Below are 19,219 nucleotides of genomic sequence, written 5' to 3'. Positions count from 1 at the left end.
ATGTAATACGTAATCGAACGAAACAATTGCGATCAGTGTCAATTGTTGTATGCTTTGTCGACGTAACGACTGTTCCTTGTTCATTTTCGTCTAAAACAAAATTCTCATTCGAAGTCTCCGGAAAATGAAGTTCGCTTGATTCGTTCGTGGGTCCATTGAGACTCGAATCACAATACGCGTACACCGTTGCCGTGGTTCCAGAAATCGAAATGATTACGCTTAAAACGAAAGGAGGCTAACTTTATCGCTACGCGGAATCAGGGAGTTTTAGGGCAGGATCTTTCTTCGTCTTATTCCATCGTAAAAAAATAGTTCATCGCGAGTGCATCGAATTTAGTGCGAACGGCCAATCCCGCCGAAATTCTCAAAGTCGAATGAACGATTGATCGTGAAGTCGCGCGTCCCCGGTCGCCAGATGACGCTCCTCGTCCATTTATTTATCGCATGGTATTGTACTTATACGTTTATCCTTATTCTTATGTTTCTATCCTTTACACGTTTTACTTTCTATTATATTCTGTTATCCTGTATGCGGTAAACACAACATCGTAATCACCATCGTCGTCCACGTCGTCGTTATAGTTATTGTTACTTTTCACTATCATTAGAATTATCCTTAATCGATTAAATTTTAGCTAAGCGACAAAATCGATCGGCTGAGAATTCGTAATCTTTTCCATTGGTGCTTGAAAATACGAACGAAAAATATTATTTGAAATTGCGATCTCTTTCCTTTCTTTTTTTTTCCTTTTTGCTTTAGGGGTTAGATTGGTTTAGCGCTTACGGTACCCGTCGACTTCAAGATCAAACGCCCGTTTATTTGAAAAAGCGGAGCGAATAGGATTCGTCTAATTTACAGCTACGTCGATCGAGCGATCACCCGCCTTCTTTTCTTTTTATAGGAAATACCGTGTAGGAAGTACGTAGAGTAAACGCTATCGTTTCATCGACCACTTCGAAGCAGTTAGTGCCGCGATGACTCGAGTAGTGTTTCACGTAGTTGTTCTACGATCAGTGTCCGTGGTTCGCGCGCTCCGCGGATTATCCGTCGTCGTCCGTGAGAGAAAAGTTAGCGACACCCGAATCGACGTAACCATTCGCACACCGGTTCTGATCTTTATTTGCAAAATTAAGCGGCAAGTATTTCATAACTTCGTCGTGATCGGCTGTATGCAATGGCACCGGTAACAACGACCGGCGAAAATCGCTTCTCTCTTCTCCTTTCCTGGCGAAAACCGATCGGTGACAACAGTTGCCGATCATGAATCTGTCGTTGCCGGACAATTTAACGAGTTCAAATATTGCGCTGCGTCGTGTCGTATCGGTTTCAACCAAGAAGCAATACGAATCGAACTAAGGTTTCTTTTTTTGCACAGGCGAGTACTTATGGCGAAACGGTTTGCAACAATCGGGTCCGAAGCGTGTTCGATACGTTATCGTAGTTGGTTACGGCGTTCTATTATAATGCACGGTGTAATTCGTTCGAAACGAACGCTGTCGCTCGAAAATGATCTCCCACCACTCCATCTACTATATTCGCATGCTCGACGAAGAATCGAATCGGTCGAGAAGTTCTTCTCGGATAGACAGCGTGATTCCCTCCTATTTCTTTCGAAAACAGAGAGGTTAGGTTGGGACAGGATATCGCGTAAGAGACTCCACTCCGCGGACAGGTCTGACAAGTTACAACAAGAATTACTTTTTTTTTTTTCGGGACAAAAACGTTATCGGACTCACAGCCGTTATTGTCAGTTGTCATGGACGTTACTAAATACTCGGTACATACAACGCGCAACTGGTGAATCGAATCGCTGTACGCCTGGGATCCTCGAACACTTTGCGATCCATCGACCGCAATCACCATTAGTTTTCTCGGCGCGATCGTATCAGAGTTTAGGCGATATACATACACAGCGCGACTTCGGTTTTCCAAATTTTCCTTCGCCTAGTTTCGCAACGGTCGATTGAAATTTCTTTTTTTTTTTTTTAGCGTAACACTATCTAAAACGTTGCGATACATTTTTATTAATCGTTAAACATTCATAAAACGAAATAATCGACGTTGAACAGGTTAATTGCGGAACACACCAGCCCGGGGAATCCCACAATGTGAAAGCCGTTTTAATCGATGGGAATCGCGACTGAGAAGGGTTAAAATTTACTCCAGTCGATTAAATCTCGTTAGAAATCCTAGCGACGTTCGGTTCGTTCGAATATATATATATATATTTATATCACAATGAAAATGAATCGAACGCTCGGACGCGTTCGTTTTTTTTTTCTTTTTTATATCAAGAAACTTTTGAATCCATCGTATAGCCTAACTCCGGCGTCGACGCGCCAAAGCTGAAGGACCGCAAAGCGTCGATTGGCATACTGATTATGTATCTTTGATATGAACTGTTTCACTCGGAGATAGCGACGCGCGCGCGAGCGCGATCGTCGTTGCCGACATACCGATCGAGAACTCGCGCAGGTCGGTAACGCGTACCGGTATCCGATCGCGCCCGCGCGTTACGCGACGCGCGACGGTCGTTTCTCTCCTCTCTTTTTTCTTTTGCCCGCGCGCAAGTTTCTCGAACAATTGAAAATCGCGACCGTGACTCGAAGTGGTTCGCGGACAATGTACAACTATAAAAAACGGTTGGAAAACTTGAAAAGTACTCAACAACGCTCACCTGTTTTAGGAAACAACGCACGCTCCCACCCCCGATCCGGACCCGTCCGAGCCCGCGAACCGTTTCGTAAATTCATCGATCCAGGGCTTGTCGTACCGTAATCACATAACCTGACACATAACCTGACATCGTCGACGATCGGCTCGGGACGCATCGCTGAGGCTCGGGGTTTCGTCCGCGCATTTAGAATATTTTCAAGTGAGTAGAATATATATTTTTCCACCTTCGTCGCGGCGTTTAGAATAATCGTTGACGGTCGTCGCGGTTGAAATACTTCACACGAAACACACTTAATCGATGCTCGCGGAATCGAAGCTCGCGCTGGCACGAGACACGACTCGGAGTGGATCCCTCGTGTACGGTTCGATTATCCAAGCATATCTCCCTCGAGATATAATAACGAATGCCTGTTTACGCGCGTTAGGGGGATCGCTGAAGCAGTCCTGAAAGCGTCTCTACGAGTATCTATAGGTTAAACGTTCCGGCGGAACGTTGTGGAAATATTTAGTCGCGCGCGAAAGTGAGAGAGAGAGAGAGTTAACGCGCGAAACGGTCGAGAGGCTTGGCGACGTGTTCTCCCTTGTGTACGCCAATAATGTCTAGCTCTCTGCTAGGACTGCGATCGAAATCTGGATCACGCTCGCGAGTCCCGCGGGATCTTCCGCGATGGTCTGCGGTTCTGCGAGGCTCTGTGTACATTATTAGCCGATCGGTGACCAAACCAAGGACAGCGATGACGAACGCGCTCGCCGAATGTGGACAAAGCGTCGAACGAAGCGTCCACGGAATGTGGACCGTGCGTCGTCGTGATCGATAAGTCCGTCAGGAAACAAAAGGAGCATGGCGATCCGAGAGACGTTGTTCCAGTTTCGTTGGTCGGAGGGGGGTGAGACACACGGAGCGAAGCGTCGCGTCGCCACGGATCGACGACGACGGAACGTTGCCTTTGCGAAGCCGATAAGTAAATTTCAAGGGTGATATCGAGGGTGATCTTTGCAGGGTGTTCCATTTGCAACGCTTTGGGCGAGCAGTTAATTGGAGCGGACGCCAAGCTCGAGAGGCTGCCAGGGAGAGAGCGAGAAAGAGAGAGAGAGAGAGAGACACCGTGGCGGCCGACGCGCTGCAAGTGCGGAAACAACGTTAGCGAACGCGGTAATTAGCGCGGTTCAGGGGCTGGTGGGTCGCGCGTCAAAGCGAGTCGGTTCCTCCACGGAATAGACTGAATCGGCCGAGATGGTCAAGACACACCCGGGCAACTCTCAGAGTCTCGCGTTCTCTTTGTTCCTGACCGCGATCCTCCGGGCGAGACGCGGCCGCGCCCGCACAGAGGGACTCTCTCTCTCGAAATGCGTCAGAAGCGCACGATAACGATCGATATGCCTTGGAACCTCGACCGACCGCTCGGCCACCGCACGATGCGACGCTCCGACCAGCGCATTCCAACTGGACGAAACCCAAAATTGCCGGACGATGTCGAACGGAGTCGAATGCTCTCGTTCCACGCTGTGCTTTTCGAAGCGTCGAACAGCGAGGGCATTCTCTCTCGGGTCGATTAGAAGAAGACGCGGTTCTGCCTGGCTACGACTCTCGTTTAGAATACGGCCAGGGCGTGTAGGAGATGCACCGGTGATGCAGCTCGAGAGACAGACGTGTCCGACAGGAAAAGAGCTTTCCTCCCGAGGATCGTTCCTAAGGCTTCCACGGGTAATGGAGCTATTAGGTTGAGTCACAAATAACTTCCGATGCAGCTACGTAGAATCTATTGTTCGTAGCCACCTGCTACGAGTTACCGGGACAAACGAGCTTCTGCTTTCGCTAAAGTAGTTCAGGTTTTAAAATAAGTGAAGCGAAATAAATGTCCGTTAAAGAAACGGAAGTTGTTTGCGACTCGATCTCTAACATTATCGCGTTCCAGGCTGTTTCCGTTTCGTTCGCAACAGTTTCAGCGATTGCCTCGCGAAGGGAGAATCAGCGCGCCCGGTTCAAGGGTTTGCCATTTTTTTTCGGGGGATTTCTATCGAATCGATCGATCCCGATCGTCCGCGGTACTCTCGATTAGCGGAGGGTGGGGGGTGCGCGTTGGATCGCGGGTCTGTACCGATCGTTGCTTCTCGTCGAGCCGATCGATCGTCGAAAAATAGAAAAACAAACGATAACGGCGCTCGAACGCGTTGCGCAACGTTTTTAATTCCGCTAATTGGATTCCTCGAGCGAGAGGCTCCGCCGCCGTGCACGCCCTCGGGTGTGTGTGTGTCGGTGCTCTTGTGCCTGTGCCCTATGTAACAAAACGTCAACAAGTAAACGTGCGATAAATAAATCGATTGCAAATCGCCTTATAAATTGTATAAAAATCTCCTCTATCTGCCTAGCTTAATGCCTTAAGGATACGGTGTTCGGGAATCTGTATAGTCCTACGGTTCTATGCCCGGCGTCGAACGGACACTGTCGCGCGGCTTCCGCACGCGCGAGCCCGTCTCCGTTCGCCGGGAAAGCACACGCGCGCGGTCCCTGGTCGCGTTCTCTCCTCCTGCTCTCGCGGTTCCCGTCGGTCCCCGGGTACACGTCCCGGGTAGTATCGCGGAGCACGCCGCGCGGAATCGACCGCGACCAGGGACTCTCGCGCGGATCACGCAAAAGCGAGTCGAAAAATAAATCGGGAGACGCGTGAGGGATTAGCGAGTATTGTTGATCGTCCGTAGAGCTTTAGCCGTGTAATGCGCGCGAGAATTCGAACGGAAAAACAAGAGACAGAAGGAACCGGTATATATCCCGAGGTGTCTGGCGATCAACCGTCGGGCACACACCGTGTTCACCATTCACTCGAGTATTCGCCGAAGTACTCTAAGTATATCTCCCCTCCCTCACCCATAAATTCGCACGATATAAAATCCTAGCTTAGTATGGCCGGTAATTTGTTTCCCCTCGCGTCCTCGTCCTTCCACCATTCTCCACGATCCCTTCTTCTCTTACTCCTCCAACTCCTCCTCCACCTCTTTTCCTCCACTCCTTCCTCCTACTTCTCGCCTCTTCTACCCCTTCAATCCCTTCGCGATCGAGTCCTGCTACTTACGTCGTACGAGTTAAGTTTTATTATTTAATCCGCAATTAGTAAATAGATAACCGCAAGCTTACGTCTAATCTGAATTTTATAAGGTAGTGTGGCGTTGCTTGGCGCGTGTCTCTCTGTGTCTCCGTGTCCGTGTAGCTATGTCTATCCTCTCTCGTGTCCGCGTGTTTCTTCTCCCCCCAGCGCGTGTGTGTCTCTTTCGTATCAAAGATTCGTCTTCGACCTACCAACAAATTTTGCATCCGGCATTTTCCTCCGCGACTTTCCCACTCTCTCCCACCCCTCGCGTTTCTCTCGCGTCTCGCATGCAAGCGATCAGCGACTCCGGATCTTTCTCCCCTCCCCACCCCCCGTCTATTCTCTGTTATCAGTTAAAAATCTGAAGCGATGAACAAACAAACGATATCTCCGTCTCTTGTTCGCCCCCTCCCCCTCCCTCCCCCCAACCGGCGCGTTCACCCCTCTATTATTTATCTACGAACTGTATGCGCGATGACGTCACGCGCCGTCACCTCCTTATTCTCTAGCTGCAAGCTTCTTAATGGAATGCTCTCGTACAAATACAGAGGATAAAGAAGTCGAGTAACATTTCCGAGTATCGGCCGTTTCCCCCCGCGCCCCCTTTCCCTTTACCCCAGCGCGCACGCTAGCGACGATCACGGCGTTGATCATTTTAGGGAACGTCTTCGAAGCGAGGACCTTCTTTAACATCCTCGAAAAATAGTTGAACGGATCGGTCTCGAACCGATTCCCTCGGTTCGTTCGCGAGGAACCGCGCGTCTACATGCGATCTATCCTGTACCACGTTCGACGATGATTGTCGCGAAATGGAAACAGAACGTCCACGTGATCGGTGCTGCGATTGCAGGCGAGCACGATGCCCTGTGCGGAATTTTAGAGAAACCTAGTCGTGGTATCCTCGCAGAGTAGCTTACACACGCAAGGCCCGAAAATTTTGTGATTCGGCCCTGGCTCGATCGCCGCGTCGCTCGTTCCTTTAGATTTCGCGACAGTTTCTCGTCGAACGTAGCGTACAGGCCTGCGTCGGGCCGTCTCCACCTCCGTCGACCGTCGCCGAAGAGAATACAGTCTCAAGTTACCCTGTAAGCCAGCTCCGGGGGCTTCCTCTCCCCGACATCGAGCGAGCACGAGACGCCGAGAGACTTCTTCGCTACCCGTCCGAGGAAGACGCCGCGAACTCTACCAGCACGATCGCGCGCGCGATGCTCCGCGGATCTACAAAGATTATTGCTGTGAATGGCTCCGGGCCCGAAGAGCTCGCTCGCCGCTCCTCCGTTCTCGAGGAGGTCGCTGTATTCGTTTCGCCAATCGAATCGCGTCGGCACCGTCTTTTCGCTGCATCCGTTAAGAGATCGCGCGCGGTCCGCCATTTCGCGCGGTTTCCACGATCTCCTCGATCTTTCTCTGGCCGATTCGAGAACCGAGGGCGACGCTCGGAACGAAAAATGGGTACGAACAACTCTACGGCTACTACCGTACGGGGTTTTACGTGCTAGAGTCGTCACGCGGGACTTCGACTTCGGTTAGAAGCTTAGGTTAGGTCTAGAACGAGCCTTCGGTTAGAAAACGGAGCTAGTCGTTTAGGTTTGCTAGCGGGTTTACGATGCGGTTTAGGTACGCGCATGCGATTCGTCGTTCCACTAAGAAGCCGGGGACAATTCGCCGCGATATGTCTTGGTTCGGGGGGTGTCTGCTGCGAGAAGAACGTTTAGCACGATTAGCATACACCGCGTACTATTCGCCCTTAATTTCTCTACGGCTACGGCTAGAAAACGCCTAGATCCTATCGTTCTCCGTCAGATTTTCCATCCTCTTTTCCTCTCCCCATCCGTCCCCCTATATCCATCCCCTACCCCCGTCGCTCTTTCCTCCCTGTGTTATGTTAGTTTTCGCTCAAGAAGCAGACAAGAAGCCGTACGCGCCGCAACGCGCGTCGCTCGTCGCTGAAACCTACCTACTTATACGTGTACGCGCGGATATATATCTGTGTTGATCTTCTCTTTCGGGATATTTATCATTCATATATATATATATATTTAATATATATATATATTTTTTATCTATATTCGCATTTATATTCATATATATATATATATTAGTCTTTTGAAATGTTATCCTCGTGCGTGCAAAAAATAAATCTCCCGACGCGATCGTTGCGCCGTGAGTGAATTTCCATCTCTTTCTCGTTCACCCTTTCCTTCTTTACTCCGTTCAAAGTCGCTCGGTCTCGGCATGGAAAAGCATCTCCGCGAAGCAGTTCTCTCTTTTTCCAATAGCTGTTTCGTCGTGGTCGTTCGTTTGTTTGTTCGTTCGTTCATTTGTTCGTTCGTTCATTTGTTCGTTCGTTTGTTCATTAAATCGCGTAGTTGTTCGTTCGAAAACGGCCGCTCGACGATTCAACGTCGTCGTGAACGCGAACGTTTCTCGTTTCGCGACACCTTGCCAACAGGGGCCTGGGAAAAAATTCGATCAGAAGACTCCGGAGACAGTCTCGACTCGCGGATACGTCCGAGAGAGCGTTGCCTGCCGCGCCCCCGTCCTTCCTGCTCGCGTTACCACCCCATCGTAACGTTCTAGAGTTCCGGGATCCTTTTATGTGTCTGAAGTTTCAATACTTATTGCACAGCGTTTACCCCGTCGCTTCTTCTTCGTTGATCCGAGCAAATTGTCCGACAAATTCGTTCTGTGACGCGCAACAAAAATCGTCTACTATTTAAGGCACTATTGAAACTTCAGTCACGTGGGTCGAGGGAGAGCATAGAAACGAGAGATGCACGCGCGTTAATAAATCCATTATTCTTATAACGTATCATGGAATTAAGTAATCTTTTTTCAATCGATAAATTAAGAGATTCGCTATGATTTCCTTGCGTCGATTAAGACTCTGCCATTTCATCGATTATTTTTTTTTGACAGACTATGAAGATTCTTGGCCTTTGATAACGAGGAAGCCAAATTTTGTCGCAACACGGAAACGATCTCGCAGCATCGCGAGATAAAGAGACGCGAAAATGCAGGGGTGCAACGTTCGATCGAAATAAGTAGACCAGCCCAGCGTTGCATCGTTAATCCGACACTGGAATGAAATATTCAAAGCGCGTACGTCTCTCGAGGCCAGCGTATCGAACATCCTAATCTACGACGAGCGGGGGCGGTTTCGCGGGACGGTTTGCCGCGATCGCTCGCTCGCAAGTCGGTGACCCGAAGGTCTCGGCGAAGCGAAGCCGGATGTCGCGAGGGTCCGAGAACGGAGAGCGAGCCCGATATCGTGGAAAAAGCTGCGCGCGGTTCTCCGAGGCGGAGAACGAAGACTATAGAGAGAAAGTTTGGTTGTGCCAGCCGCCGCGGCATAGCAGGGTGTAAAAATAGCGTCGCCGAAGAAACTTTAATCAATTGGTCGCCGATACATTGCCCCGGGCTCTCCGTTCTCGCCCGTTTTATCCCGGAAGCTGGCCCCGCGATCCGAGAGGACCGCGGCGAGTTCTAAGGCTGGGTTAATCGAGTTCGGCCGTGTGCTCGCGCGTCTAAATTCTAAGGCATGCGGCACGCGTCCGCTGCTGGACCGATCCGAACCACGTTGAAGAGATCGACGTGTCCGCGCCGGTCGAACAATTACATATTCCTCTCGCGAGAATATCGACCGAACTGCGGACAGAAATCTCTCGCCGGGTTTAACTTCGGGCTGAACAGATTTTCGAAAATCAAATCTGTTTGTTGGGTATCTTTAGAAAGCGCGTTATCCGCGTCGCCGTATCCGAATCGGGAATGTAACGAAATAATTGATCGCTCGTAATTGCTATCGTTTCGAACGGATCGATGTCGCGCTCGTCTTCGAATAACGGTACTCGAAACGAACGGTTTAAAATAGCTATCCCCTATAACCAGTTCGAAATGGAATCGGCCCCGGGGTCCGAGACACCGCGTCTGGGGCCAACGAAACTGAACGCGCGCTTAAGAATATCGTCCGCGACGGATCGCGATCGACGTCTCCGACGATCGGAGAATTTGGGCCCCGCCGATAGGCGGGCCGCGTAATCGACTCGCGGGAAACCGAGGAACCGGAGAGGTCGACGAAAAGACTGAATCGGTTTTTGGTGATCGAGAACGCGGCGGAGTTCGATGAGGACGCGCGCGCGCGCGGTTGCGTCGGCCTATCGGGTTTAATCTGTCGGTCGACGAACGAGCTCTCGGGGGGCGGTCTCTCTCGTGCACGGCCCGGCACCGAGGACACGCGACCGCCGCATTTTCATTCAACTTCTCCGCGCGGTTTTCTCCGGTCGATTTAATACTTGCTACGGGAACGAAATTGGCTAATCGCGTTTGATACACAACAGGGGTAATAAATACGTACCAAGGTAAAACACTCTTACAACGACACGATCCGATGTACACCGAATATACAACGTCACTATTGCACTTCACTATTGCGTGGACACGCGCGGGTACGATCGAGCTTCGATCGCTGGCGGACGGGACGCGAGAGGCGAGAAGAAGCGAGCAGCGAGCAAGCGAGAACGAATCCGCATCGCGCGACACTTGATCCTCATCCCGCCGCGCCGTTTTGCTTCTCCGTCGAGCATCTTGTGCGGTGAACCGAACGGTGTTCGGCCCTGGCGGATCTCGGACCCCTCTCTCTCTCTCTCTTTCTCTTTTTCTCTCTTCCTCTTTGATTTTCTCAGTCTTGCTGGTTCTTGTTGCTTCCATCGTATTCGATTCGACGAACGCCATCGCTGATTCGAGTCGTGTTAGCGTCCTCGATCCAGTTCCTCGCGAGGATACAGCGTCGTTGGCTCGGCTGGTTGCCGACCAGAGGGGCAGAGCTTCGTTTCCGGCCAGGCGGGGGGCGGGTGGGAGCAGAGCGGGGTCGAGATATTCACCAGAACCTCTGGGCGCTGTCCCACAGGTTCTTCAGGCTGGATCGAAACTCGAAACGAAAGTTCTGATAGTATCACGCTATGTTGTTGCCGCTCATCGTGGTCACGCACTTCTTCTCGGGCGTGTTCTGGCTCTCCGAGTTGCTGCGCACCGCCTTCGTCGGGCTGCCAGGCGTCGGCGTCGAGTCGCCCGGCAGCGGGTTGTTGTTGTTCGTCGACGTGGAGCTGCGACGTCCGTTCTCGCGGGTCGGCGACTTCACGTCGAACACGGACGTCTCCGACTCGAGGTCCGAGTCGATCTGCAAATTCACCGAAACAACCGAATCAGGCCTCGAAATCGATTTGCCCGGGTCGCCGGGAACGTACGATGATCGGTTCCCCGCGAAATTATTGGACGCGGAGTCCCGTTACGCTGCCAAGTTTTCCCTTAAACGCGTCATGCACGCAGTTTAAGAATAAATACAGCAGTTGCGTAAAGCGTCGTCTACAAATCACCGTAACAAATAAATCGTCAGGTCCAGCGTTTTCGCGGAGAACCAGTTCCTACCGGAAGTACGTTCCCTTGAAGTCCCGCATCGCTGGCATGATCTACGTGAAGCTGACTAAATCGTGTGTGTGTGTGTGCGTTCGACCAGGGCGAATGATAGTTTTCCGGTGTGTCGCGAGCACTCTACAACTAAATGGCGTTGCCGGGTGTATCCGGGTGCTTTCTATCTACGCGTTGTATGTATGAAGGAGCGTTTGCCGTGTGTACGCGTGTGCGAAGGAAGATGAGGCAAGCGATATATAGTCCCGATGAAACGAGAGAGAGAGAGCGATTCCGTCACCTTTCCGTACGCAGCTTCCGCGAAGATCACGGTCGGCAATGAGATCTATGAGGAAGGAGATGATGCGCTACCTTGTTAAAACAGACTACCTGTCTGGTAGCTGGATGCGGGCTGAGGAACAGCCGCTCGCTGGTGTCGCTGCCACAGCTGGAGCTCTCGCTCATCTCGTTGGCGAACTTCCTGGAGGCACGGGGACTCGGCGGCGCGGCTCTGCTCTGGCCACCCAAGCTGATCCCGACGTTCCTCGAGCAGACCTGCGACTGGATGTGCTCGCACACTCTCCTGAACCGTCGGATGTTCCCTGGAACAGGAGAAGAAGAGAACCGAATCGCCCGAGTAATTGGTTAAGGCCCGGCGCGTTCTCTCGGTCGCTGATCGGCCGACCCGACGGCGGATGAAATATTCGCTCGTTAGACATGTCGACGGGCTGATGGCCTCCTCCCCGCGGCCGTAAATCCGCCGCGGAGTGAAAGCGAAACACACGCCCGAAATTATACAACACGCGGGGCGCGTGCATGCGGACAAGACGCGAGCCACCGCTTCCGCCAAGGTAACATCGATCTAGTTGCGCTTGGCCGACCGCCAAGTGCCAGGCGCCGGCCACCACCTCGCGATCCGCGCCCCCTCCCCCCGTTCGTTCCCGTTCGAATATTAGAATTCCATCCTTCCTCGCGGTCGCGTTTCCTAGCGAGAAAACCGATGCCGCGACTTCTTTTTTTTTACCAAAAACAATTCGATTCTCCGCACCTTGAACCGACTCGTCGGCGACGTGTCGTTCCGACGGCCACCGACGAAACCGAGAGCACGCCTCCACGATCCGAGCGGATCGTAGATCGTGTATCCAAGATTTACACGAAAGCAAAACAAGGATTTGCTCTTTCTCTAATACTTCTTTTCGTTTCGCAGGTGGAATCATCCCCCCTTGCACCACCATACCTCTTCTACTCTGTGCACGGACTCTCCATAAACGTTTCAAGAACGGAGGCCAATTTCATGATTGTTCCGCCAATAACGAACGAGGATGAAGAGAAAGAAACTGAAGCGAGAGAGGATATCGATGATCGAGCGGGTTCGAGACTCACCGCTGAGAAGAGTGAAGGTAATGGCGAACAGCGGCTCGTTCTGTTGCTTCGATATGGCACTGATGTCGACCTGAAAACGGACTTGTCTCTGGAACATCGCCGGCGCCGTGCCACCCCTCTTGTACTCGACTCGGAACGACATCGGCGAACTAACGCTGTGGGACAGCTCCGATATCTGGAACAACGACGATCCCCCCCGTTCATTTCTCTATCCGCGGCGGCCACTTCCGCGCGCGAAAATCCAGTACACTCACCGATAAAAAAGCGTGTATCAGGTCGGCCTTCACGCTGGCCAGCACTTTCCCCTTGACGAGAACGGTGAACGTCTCGTCCTTCTCCGTGGTCATCAGGCTACCGAACCACGACTTCTTCGTAAGCTCCGGCGACGAGTCCGGGGTGAGGTGCACCTGCGAATCGAGGAAAACGGACCCTTGCTTTTCGTACGCTCCCACCGACATTTTTCCGTAATGTTATTTATTTGTTACAGGGTGAGGAATTTGTACATTTTTATCACGGATCGTAAAATCGATCTGAAAATTTAACGAGTCCCAGAAGCGGTATTCAGGAACTTAGAGAATTCTCGCGAAAATATCGAAGCATTTAAAATTCAACATATAATTGAAATAAATGATTCGATAGACTATGATATAAAAGTCAGCTTTAAGAGACGAATATCGCCTATTAATGGCGAGTGCTCGAAGAAATGGATCGATTTCTCGCATCCGAGCCTCGAGCGGAGATTTCAACAAGAAATTGGCGAGAGCTCTGCGGCAAAGCAGAGTTACCCTTTCTCGAGTAAATTCGCAAGGCTTGTGTCGTACCTCCTCGGTGCTGGTGAGCAATTTGCGCCGATGAAACCGCGGACTGCCCAGGAACGAATTCTTGATGGTGGTCAGTCTCGATCTCCAGTGATGGGCGCCGGAGCCTGCTCCCGTATGCGGCGATCCCGGCGGTGTAACGCCGACCGCTACCACTGCGAATTCGAGGCTCTCTTATCGTACACGCAACTACTGCGAACACAGTCTCCAGTCGCTGATCCGCGACTGCGACTGTAGCGGTGACTCGATAATTGTTGCGGTTTCCAGCTGGTTGAAACCGATCAACGATGATCGAGCGTTTACGCTCGGGGAACGGACAGCAGCGGTTAATCTTCGCGGCGTCCGTACCAAATCCCGCGGTGATCGATTCGATACTCGAAGCCGTTTGCGACTAGAGATCGCGGATACCGAACGTGTATTTAGGACGCGCGTCTACGATTAATAAGTCTTTGTTGTGTTGGACTCGGTCGTGTCTAATTAACGCCGGTAGCTTTTTTTCCGGCTTTTCGATTGACCGAGTCTTGTTCTTCTGTCCTGTCTCTTACTTGTAAAAGAAGTGCGGTCATTTTCTTTCGAATAATAATTTAAAAGCACGCGAGTACACTGATACTAGAAATTTATTTTCGTGACACGGCATCGACACGTTCGAGGCCGCGATTTCGTAGACATTCACCGAAGATTCGCGCGTGGAGCAAAGTCGCAAAGAAAGAGGCGCGGGTCTTATTGTCTCGGATAAAGAAACGTTTCCGGCGTTGTTTTCGTTTCGTGAAGCACTCGAGCCATTCCGGCGATGGGCAGGAAAAGAGAGGCGGAGAGGTTTTTCTCGTTGGATGGGCGCGGAGAGCAGCCGCGAGTGAGCGTTGTCGCGGAGCGTCGGTAGCATCGCACTCGCGAGAGAGAGAGAGAGAGAGAGAGAGAGAGAGAGAGAGAGAGAGAGAGAGAAAGAAAGAGAGAGAGAGAGTGAGTTCAGCCACGTGTCTTTAACGACGCCACCCACACTCCGCACGCAGTGTGTGCTCGTTACGCTTTGAGCTCCGTCGCGCGCGCGGAGGTCACTTGCATTTTTTAAAGGCCGGCCCCGGCTAACAGCCGCCCCCTTCGGACGCGAGATGAAACGGGCGGTGCTCAGACATCGGCGAGGGTCCCCGATACGCCCGTAGCGACGAGCTTCTCTTTTTTTTATCCTCGCGCGTTCAAACACACACGCTGGACACCTGCCAGAAGCTCGCGCGACTCGGATCATCCGATTAAACGGGGGGCTCGCGCCGGACCGTGCCGAATTATCAGCCGTACGTTCGCGTAATTGGAAAGTTAAGTTAAACCACGTCTACTACTTTTGTCGACGTTCCTGCGTTCAGGAGAACGCTGACAAGCGGACGTTCCAACGGACGGAGAATCGGTCGCGGTTTGCCAAGGTACAAAAGCGTCGTGCTGTTGAGGTCGAATTTTGCAACTCGGGCTAATTGGATTTCTAATGCAGTCCGGACAGCGTCGCCGGATGCGTTCTCTCGGACTTTGAAGCCGGTTTTGGCGTAGACGCCGCGCGACGAAGCGTCTGGCGACCGCGATTACGAATAATTGATGACCCGACGAGAAACGTGTCGGCGCGTATCAATTACGGGAAGGACTCGGTCCGCGGCGACGATAGAAACGCCGGAGAAGTTCGTTCTCGGCACGTTGATCCGTTTATGCGACGGGGTTCGCGCCGGCTCCCCCGTCTTATCGGCAACCCGTTCGAATGTTCGCCTATTACCGGCTACCGATCACCACCGGCCGACTCTTTCAGGATCGCCGAGCTTTCATCGGGATAACGGGAAAACGGTAATGGGAATAAAAGGCAGGGTAACCGAGGTCGTAACCTAGACGCGGCATTGAAACGTTCGTATTGCTCGCGGCGCAGAGCCCGATACCGAGTTCGTATTTTCGCCGGAGTCATTGTCTCGCCGAGGACAAATTCCATTATCGCGAGCGAGCGACGGTCCGATTCAACGGCCCCGACGCGACGTCTCCATTTATAACACGTCGAATCGAGTCCCGTCGCCGCTATCTCTGCGCCCCTTGCGCAACCAGTTCTCACCCCCCGAATTGGAGAGGAAACGTCGCGTTCGACTCGCGCCGCATGAGATCCGTTCCGCGAACCGTCGGATCCAAAGCCCTCGACGAACCATCGGATCTCTCTCGACGAATGAGACCGTACTCGCGATGCCCGATCTAGCAACTGACCTTGCTGGACGTCGTTGATCTCGATTCCCACGTTGGGCAGGGTCGGGACCGGCGCCGCGACCGCCGGATTCGTCGAGTTTCCGTTGCCCGCTGCGCTGCTCACCGCCGACAGCCTGTGAGGACTTCCGGTCTGGCCGGCGTGCGAGCTCGGAGGAGCCCGATGAGGACTCAGCAGCCCCGCGACCGCGTTCGGGGCGTGCAGCGGCGAGCTGCCCGGCGTGGACGCGTGCGAGTGGGACGCGTGCGGCCCGTGTGCCGCGTGCGACGCGTGCGTGTGGCAGCCAGCGCTCGGCGAACGACGCGCGTGGTGCCTCGTGCTGCGAAACACACATACCAAACACTCCCATTATCGACTGACCAAACCTACCGGCCGACTTTTGTTAAATCCCGGCTTTTATCGGTCCGTAATTATCGAGATTTTTGCCGATAATGCCCTCCTGCTTTAGGATTACTTTTTTATGCATAAAACGATTCCCTTTAGCAGCGGTCCTGATTAGCATTTCCCCGTCCTCGATCATTCCCCTGACAGAGCCAAAGAATTTCTTCCTTCTACGCTGCTTCGTTTACTTTGGACTCGGCTCAATTCGGTCACGCGATCAAACTCACCTGGACTGCCTCCGCGGGGTCAGCGGTGACCCGTGGCTGATCTCGCCGAGATTCAGGGCCGTGCTGCCGTTCACGCGACACGTGTCCACCCGTTTCCTCGGCGGGTCGGCCTCCAACTGGCTCACGGTGCCCCGGACGCCTCCTCTCATCACCTCCAGCTCGTCCTCGCACGCCGGTCTTCTCCGCTTTCGCTCCAGCAGCAGGAAGTAGATCACCTTCTCTGTGTTGTGGCTGCAATCGGGCGAATCGTTCGAGAAAACCGATCGATGAAACTCCCTTCGCTTCGGGCTCGCGATACAGAAAGAACGCCTTCGATTCGTTCGGGACTGTCGCAAGGGATAATCGTTTCGAAGGTAGCGTCGCGACCGGCTTCGCGAGGGTCTGCTGGACACGCATTCCTTATATACTCTTGGCTTATCGATTTATAGACATTATTATGACATTAAAGAACATGTTCCGTTCAGCCTTCGGGCTCGCCGCGGAGTCGCCACGTTTTCTGTAATGTAGGAGTCGACGATCGACCCTCTGCACTCGAGCGGCGACTCTGAGGCGCCGTCAGACATTCTTGCATCAGGTTTCAAGATAGTTTTAACATCATCGAATTTGTTTATGTTTAACAAATGTCGTATGCAATAAGTTATGCGAAATGAAAATGCTGTATATTTTTGATTTCGAGTGCAACATTTCGAATTACAAAGGTCTCGATCTTTCAGATCTGGGAAACAATGGACGCTTTTTGGTAGAAGAATCCGGCGTTCACCGTCGCCTAGGGTGGCTTACTTGGGGCTGAGCAGTTCCTGGATCAGTTTGTCCCGTTCCTTGAAGCAGCCTAGGCTCGCGATCGCCTGCAACACGTCCGGATCGATCGCCTCCACGGACGGAATAACGTGCGTCTGCACCACGTCCATCATGGACAGCTCGAGCTCCAGCTCGCCCTTGCCCGCCGCTGTCACCCACACGTGCCTGTTTATTTCCGCCAGCTGTGGGCAGTCGATTCGGTCAGGATTTATCGGCCGGGATACACTCTTCTCCGATCGGGTTCCGATCGCAACCCGATCGGGTTCTGATCGGGGACTTCGAGCCGGTACGTTTTCAATATTGTAACGTATGAATACCGAAATAATAGATATTTATGAGATAGACTTTAGCACTAGATTTCCGCACCACTGAAACCAGCTGTTTTATATTGGTCTATAAAAGGAACAATGGTATGGTCTGACTCTATAACTCGTAAATGTGTCTTTACGACGTGAACAATCGGAAATCAGAGAACTAAGGACTCGCCATTTTAGTCGGGTTCTGTAAACCCAGTGTAAATTCGATACCCTTGGTACAATTTTATGATGGTTTCGCGAGGTGATCTCTCGTAGGATCACCGGTATAAAACCCTTCCTAATACATCGTTTCACTTCGGCAGGAATTCCTCGGAGTCCACGGCGTGGATCGCTTACCGTCAACCTCTTGTCCGGATCGACCTCGATCATCCCCTTGAGCAGATTCTGGCACTCGGGCGGCACGAAATGCGGTATGTAAAACACGCCGCGTTTCACCTTCTCCAGCAGCTTCCTCAAGTTGTCGTCGTCGAACGGCAACGCGCCTACCAGAAGCGCGTACAGTATCACACCGCAGGACCAGACGTCCGCCTTCCTGCCGTCGTATTTTTCGCCCTGGGAACAGCCGAATCGCGCCGCATTTTTTCTCCGCCTTAATTAAATTCCCGGGCCGGGGATTCGGCTCGCAGAAGGTGAGACCAATAATTCTCCCCCCGATTTTAATACGAAAGGAACATGAACGCGTTCGCACCCTTTTTAACTCTTGCCGAGTCGCGAGTCGACGGTGGGAAATATCGAGCGAAAATTAGCGAAGGTTCTTTGCGGCACGGTTCCATTGCCGGATAAAAAGAAACACGGCTAAATAAAATATCGACGTGCACCGGGGTTCCCTCGTTGAAAAAAAACGCGATTGCCGGTAAATCGAAAATCCTCGCCTCGGACAAGATTATCGACCAGGAAGCAATTTCCTCGGGTAATCTTGGTCACCGAGGCGCAGCGAAGCAAGTCGAAGAGTCGTTTAAAAGAAAGGCGTGCTCGAATGCGACCACGAGGCGGAATCTTACTCGAATAACTTCGGGGCAGGCGTAATGAGGAGATCCGCAGCTGGTTTCCAGCATGGAGCCGGCCGGTTGCAGCGACGCCATCCCAAAGTCCGCGATCTTAATGTTATTCTTCTCATCCAATAACAAATTTTCAGGCTTCAAATCTCTATGACTGTGAACGGAAAGCAGAGGACACACGGGTTAGAGTCCGCAACGGGGAAGAGGGGTCGCGATTGCCCTAATTCGGGTTACTCGAGCCGGCTAGGACGGTCGCGCGTGGCCCGGGCTCGACTAATTTGAATGAAGGATCGATCCGGGGCCAATGTTCCACGATGTCCCCCCGCCGCGAAATTAGCTCCGTTTCTCTATTTATTCGATTGGGGTAGGTCTCCCCTCGGTTTTTCTCTCTCGCCCCTCCCGCGCGCCGGCCGTTATCGAGTCGTTTAGCGCCTCGCGAAATTAACCGGAAGGAATTTCGACGTAAGCCACCCGGCCAACCCGGTTTCCAATAGCGAAGGTCGCACGGATTAAGTTTGCCGATGGATTTAGCCAGCGACAAGCCGCGCCGGGGAAACTCTCGATGGATCATGTTCCCTCGTAACAGCTCCTAAGCGCGCCGCGTGGTTGATCTCTCGGCGCGGCCGGCCGAAACTTTTCGCGGGCCAACGTTCGAGCAAACGGTGCAACGCCGCGCCGTGAATTATACAGCTTGCCCGATCCCTGTTTTATGCACGAGAATCGTTCGACGAAGTCGTCCTAGCCGAGACCCCGAGCCATCTCTTCCTCCTTCTTTCTTCCTCCTTTGCGATCTATTTTTCATCCCCGTTTAAGCCCCTCCGCATCGTTCCGGAGCTCGCGATCGCGACGGCCTCGTTTGAAATAAATGATTCGATTCGGCCGTTCAATTTTCTTATGTCAAGCGATCAGG

The 19,219-nt window shown here is 52.3% G+C and overlaps 2 protein-coding genes across 5 annotated transcripts in view; one reads left to right on the top strand and one right to left on the bottom strand.

The window, feature by feature from the left end:
- The first annotated feature begins 2,546 nt into the window (after window positions 1-2,546).
- The window catches only part of LOC144476732 (uncharacterized), a 56,316-nt gene continuing 39,643 nt past the window's right edge, over window positions 2,547-19,219 (top strand). For 3 of the 4 annotated variants that reach the window (XM_078193902.1, XM_078193901.1, XM_078193899.1), the window contains exon 1: window positions 17,804-17,940. The gene's annotated coding sequence lies outside the window, so the exon portion shown is untranslated. Of the gene's footprint in view, window positions 2,877-12,373; window positions 12,567-16,909; window positions 17,281-17,613; window positions 17,722-17,803; window positions 17,941-19,219 lie in introns of those variants that run through there. The other variant, XM_078193900.1, reaches the window with a different exon arrangement.
- Window positions 6,200-19,219, bottom strand: part of Sff (BRSK family serine/threonine-protein kinase sugar-free frosting) — a 28,926-nt gene continuing 15,906 nt past the window's right edge. The window contains exons 4-13 of the mRNA XM_078193887.1: window positions 18,313-18,463; window positions 17,648-17,863; window positions 16,977-17,176; window positions 16,197-16,427; window positions 15,591-15,907; window positions 13,371-13,522; window positions 12,804-12,956; window positions 12,550-12,724; window positions 11,557-11,768; window positions 6,200-10,939 (exon numbers count right to left, since the gene is read on the bottom strand). Of these exons, the coding sequence (XP_078050013.1) occupies window positions 10,715-10,939; window positions 11,557-11,768; window positions 12,550-12,724; window positions 12,804-12,956; window positions 13,371-13,522; window positions 15,591-15,907; window positions 16,197-16,427; window positions 16,977-17,176; window positions 17,648-17,863; window positions 18,313-18,463 (2,032 nt within the window). The 3' untranslated portion in view covers window positions 6,200-10,714. The remainder of the gene's footprint in view (window positions 10,940-11,556; window positions 11,769-12,549; window positions 12,725-12,803; window positions 12,957-13,370; window positions 13,523-15,590; window positions 15,908-16,196; window positions 16,428-16,976; window positions 17,177-17,647; window positions 17,864-18,312; window positions 18,464-19,219) is intronic.

Source organism: Augochlora pura, chromosome 11, assembly GCF_028453695.1.
Source record: "Augochlora pura isolate Apur16 chromosome 11, APUR_v2.2.1, whole genome shotgun sequence".
NCBI lineage: Eukaryota > Metazoa > Arthropoda > Insecta > Hymenoptera > Halictidae > Augochlora > Augochlora pura.
This window is presented reverse-complemented; position numbering and strand designations above follow the sequence as displayed.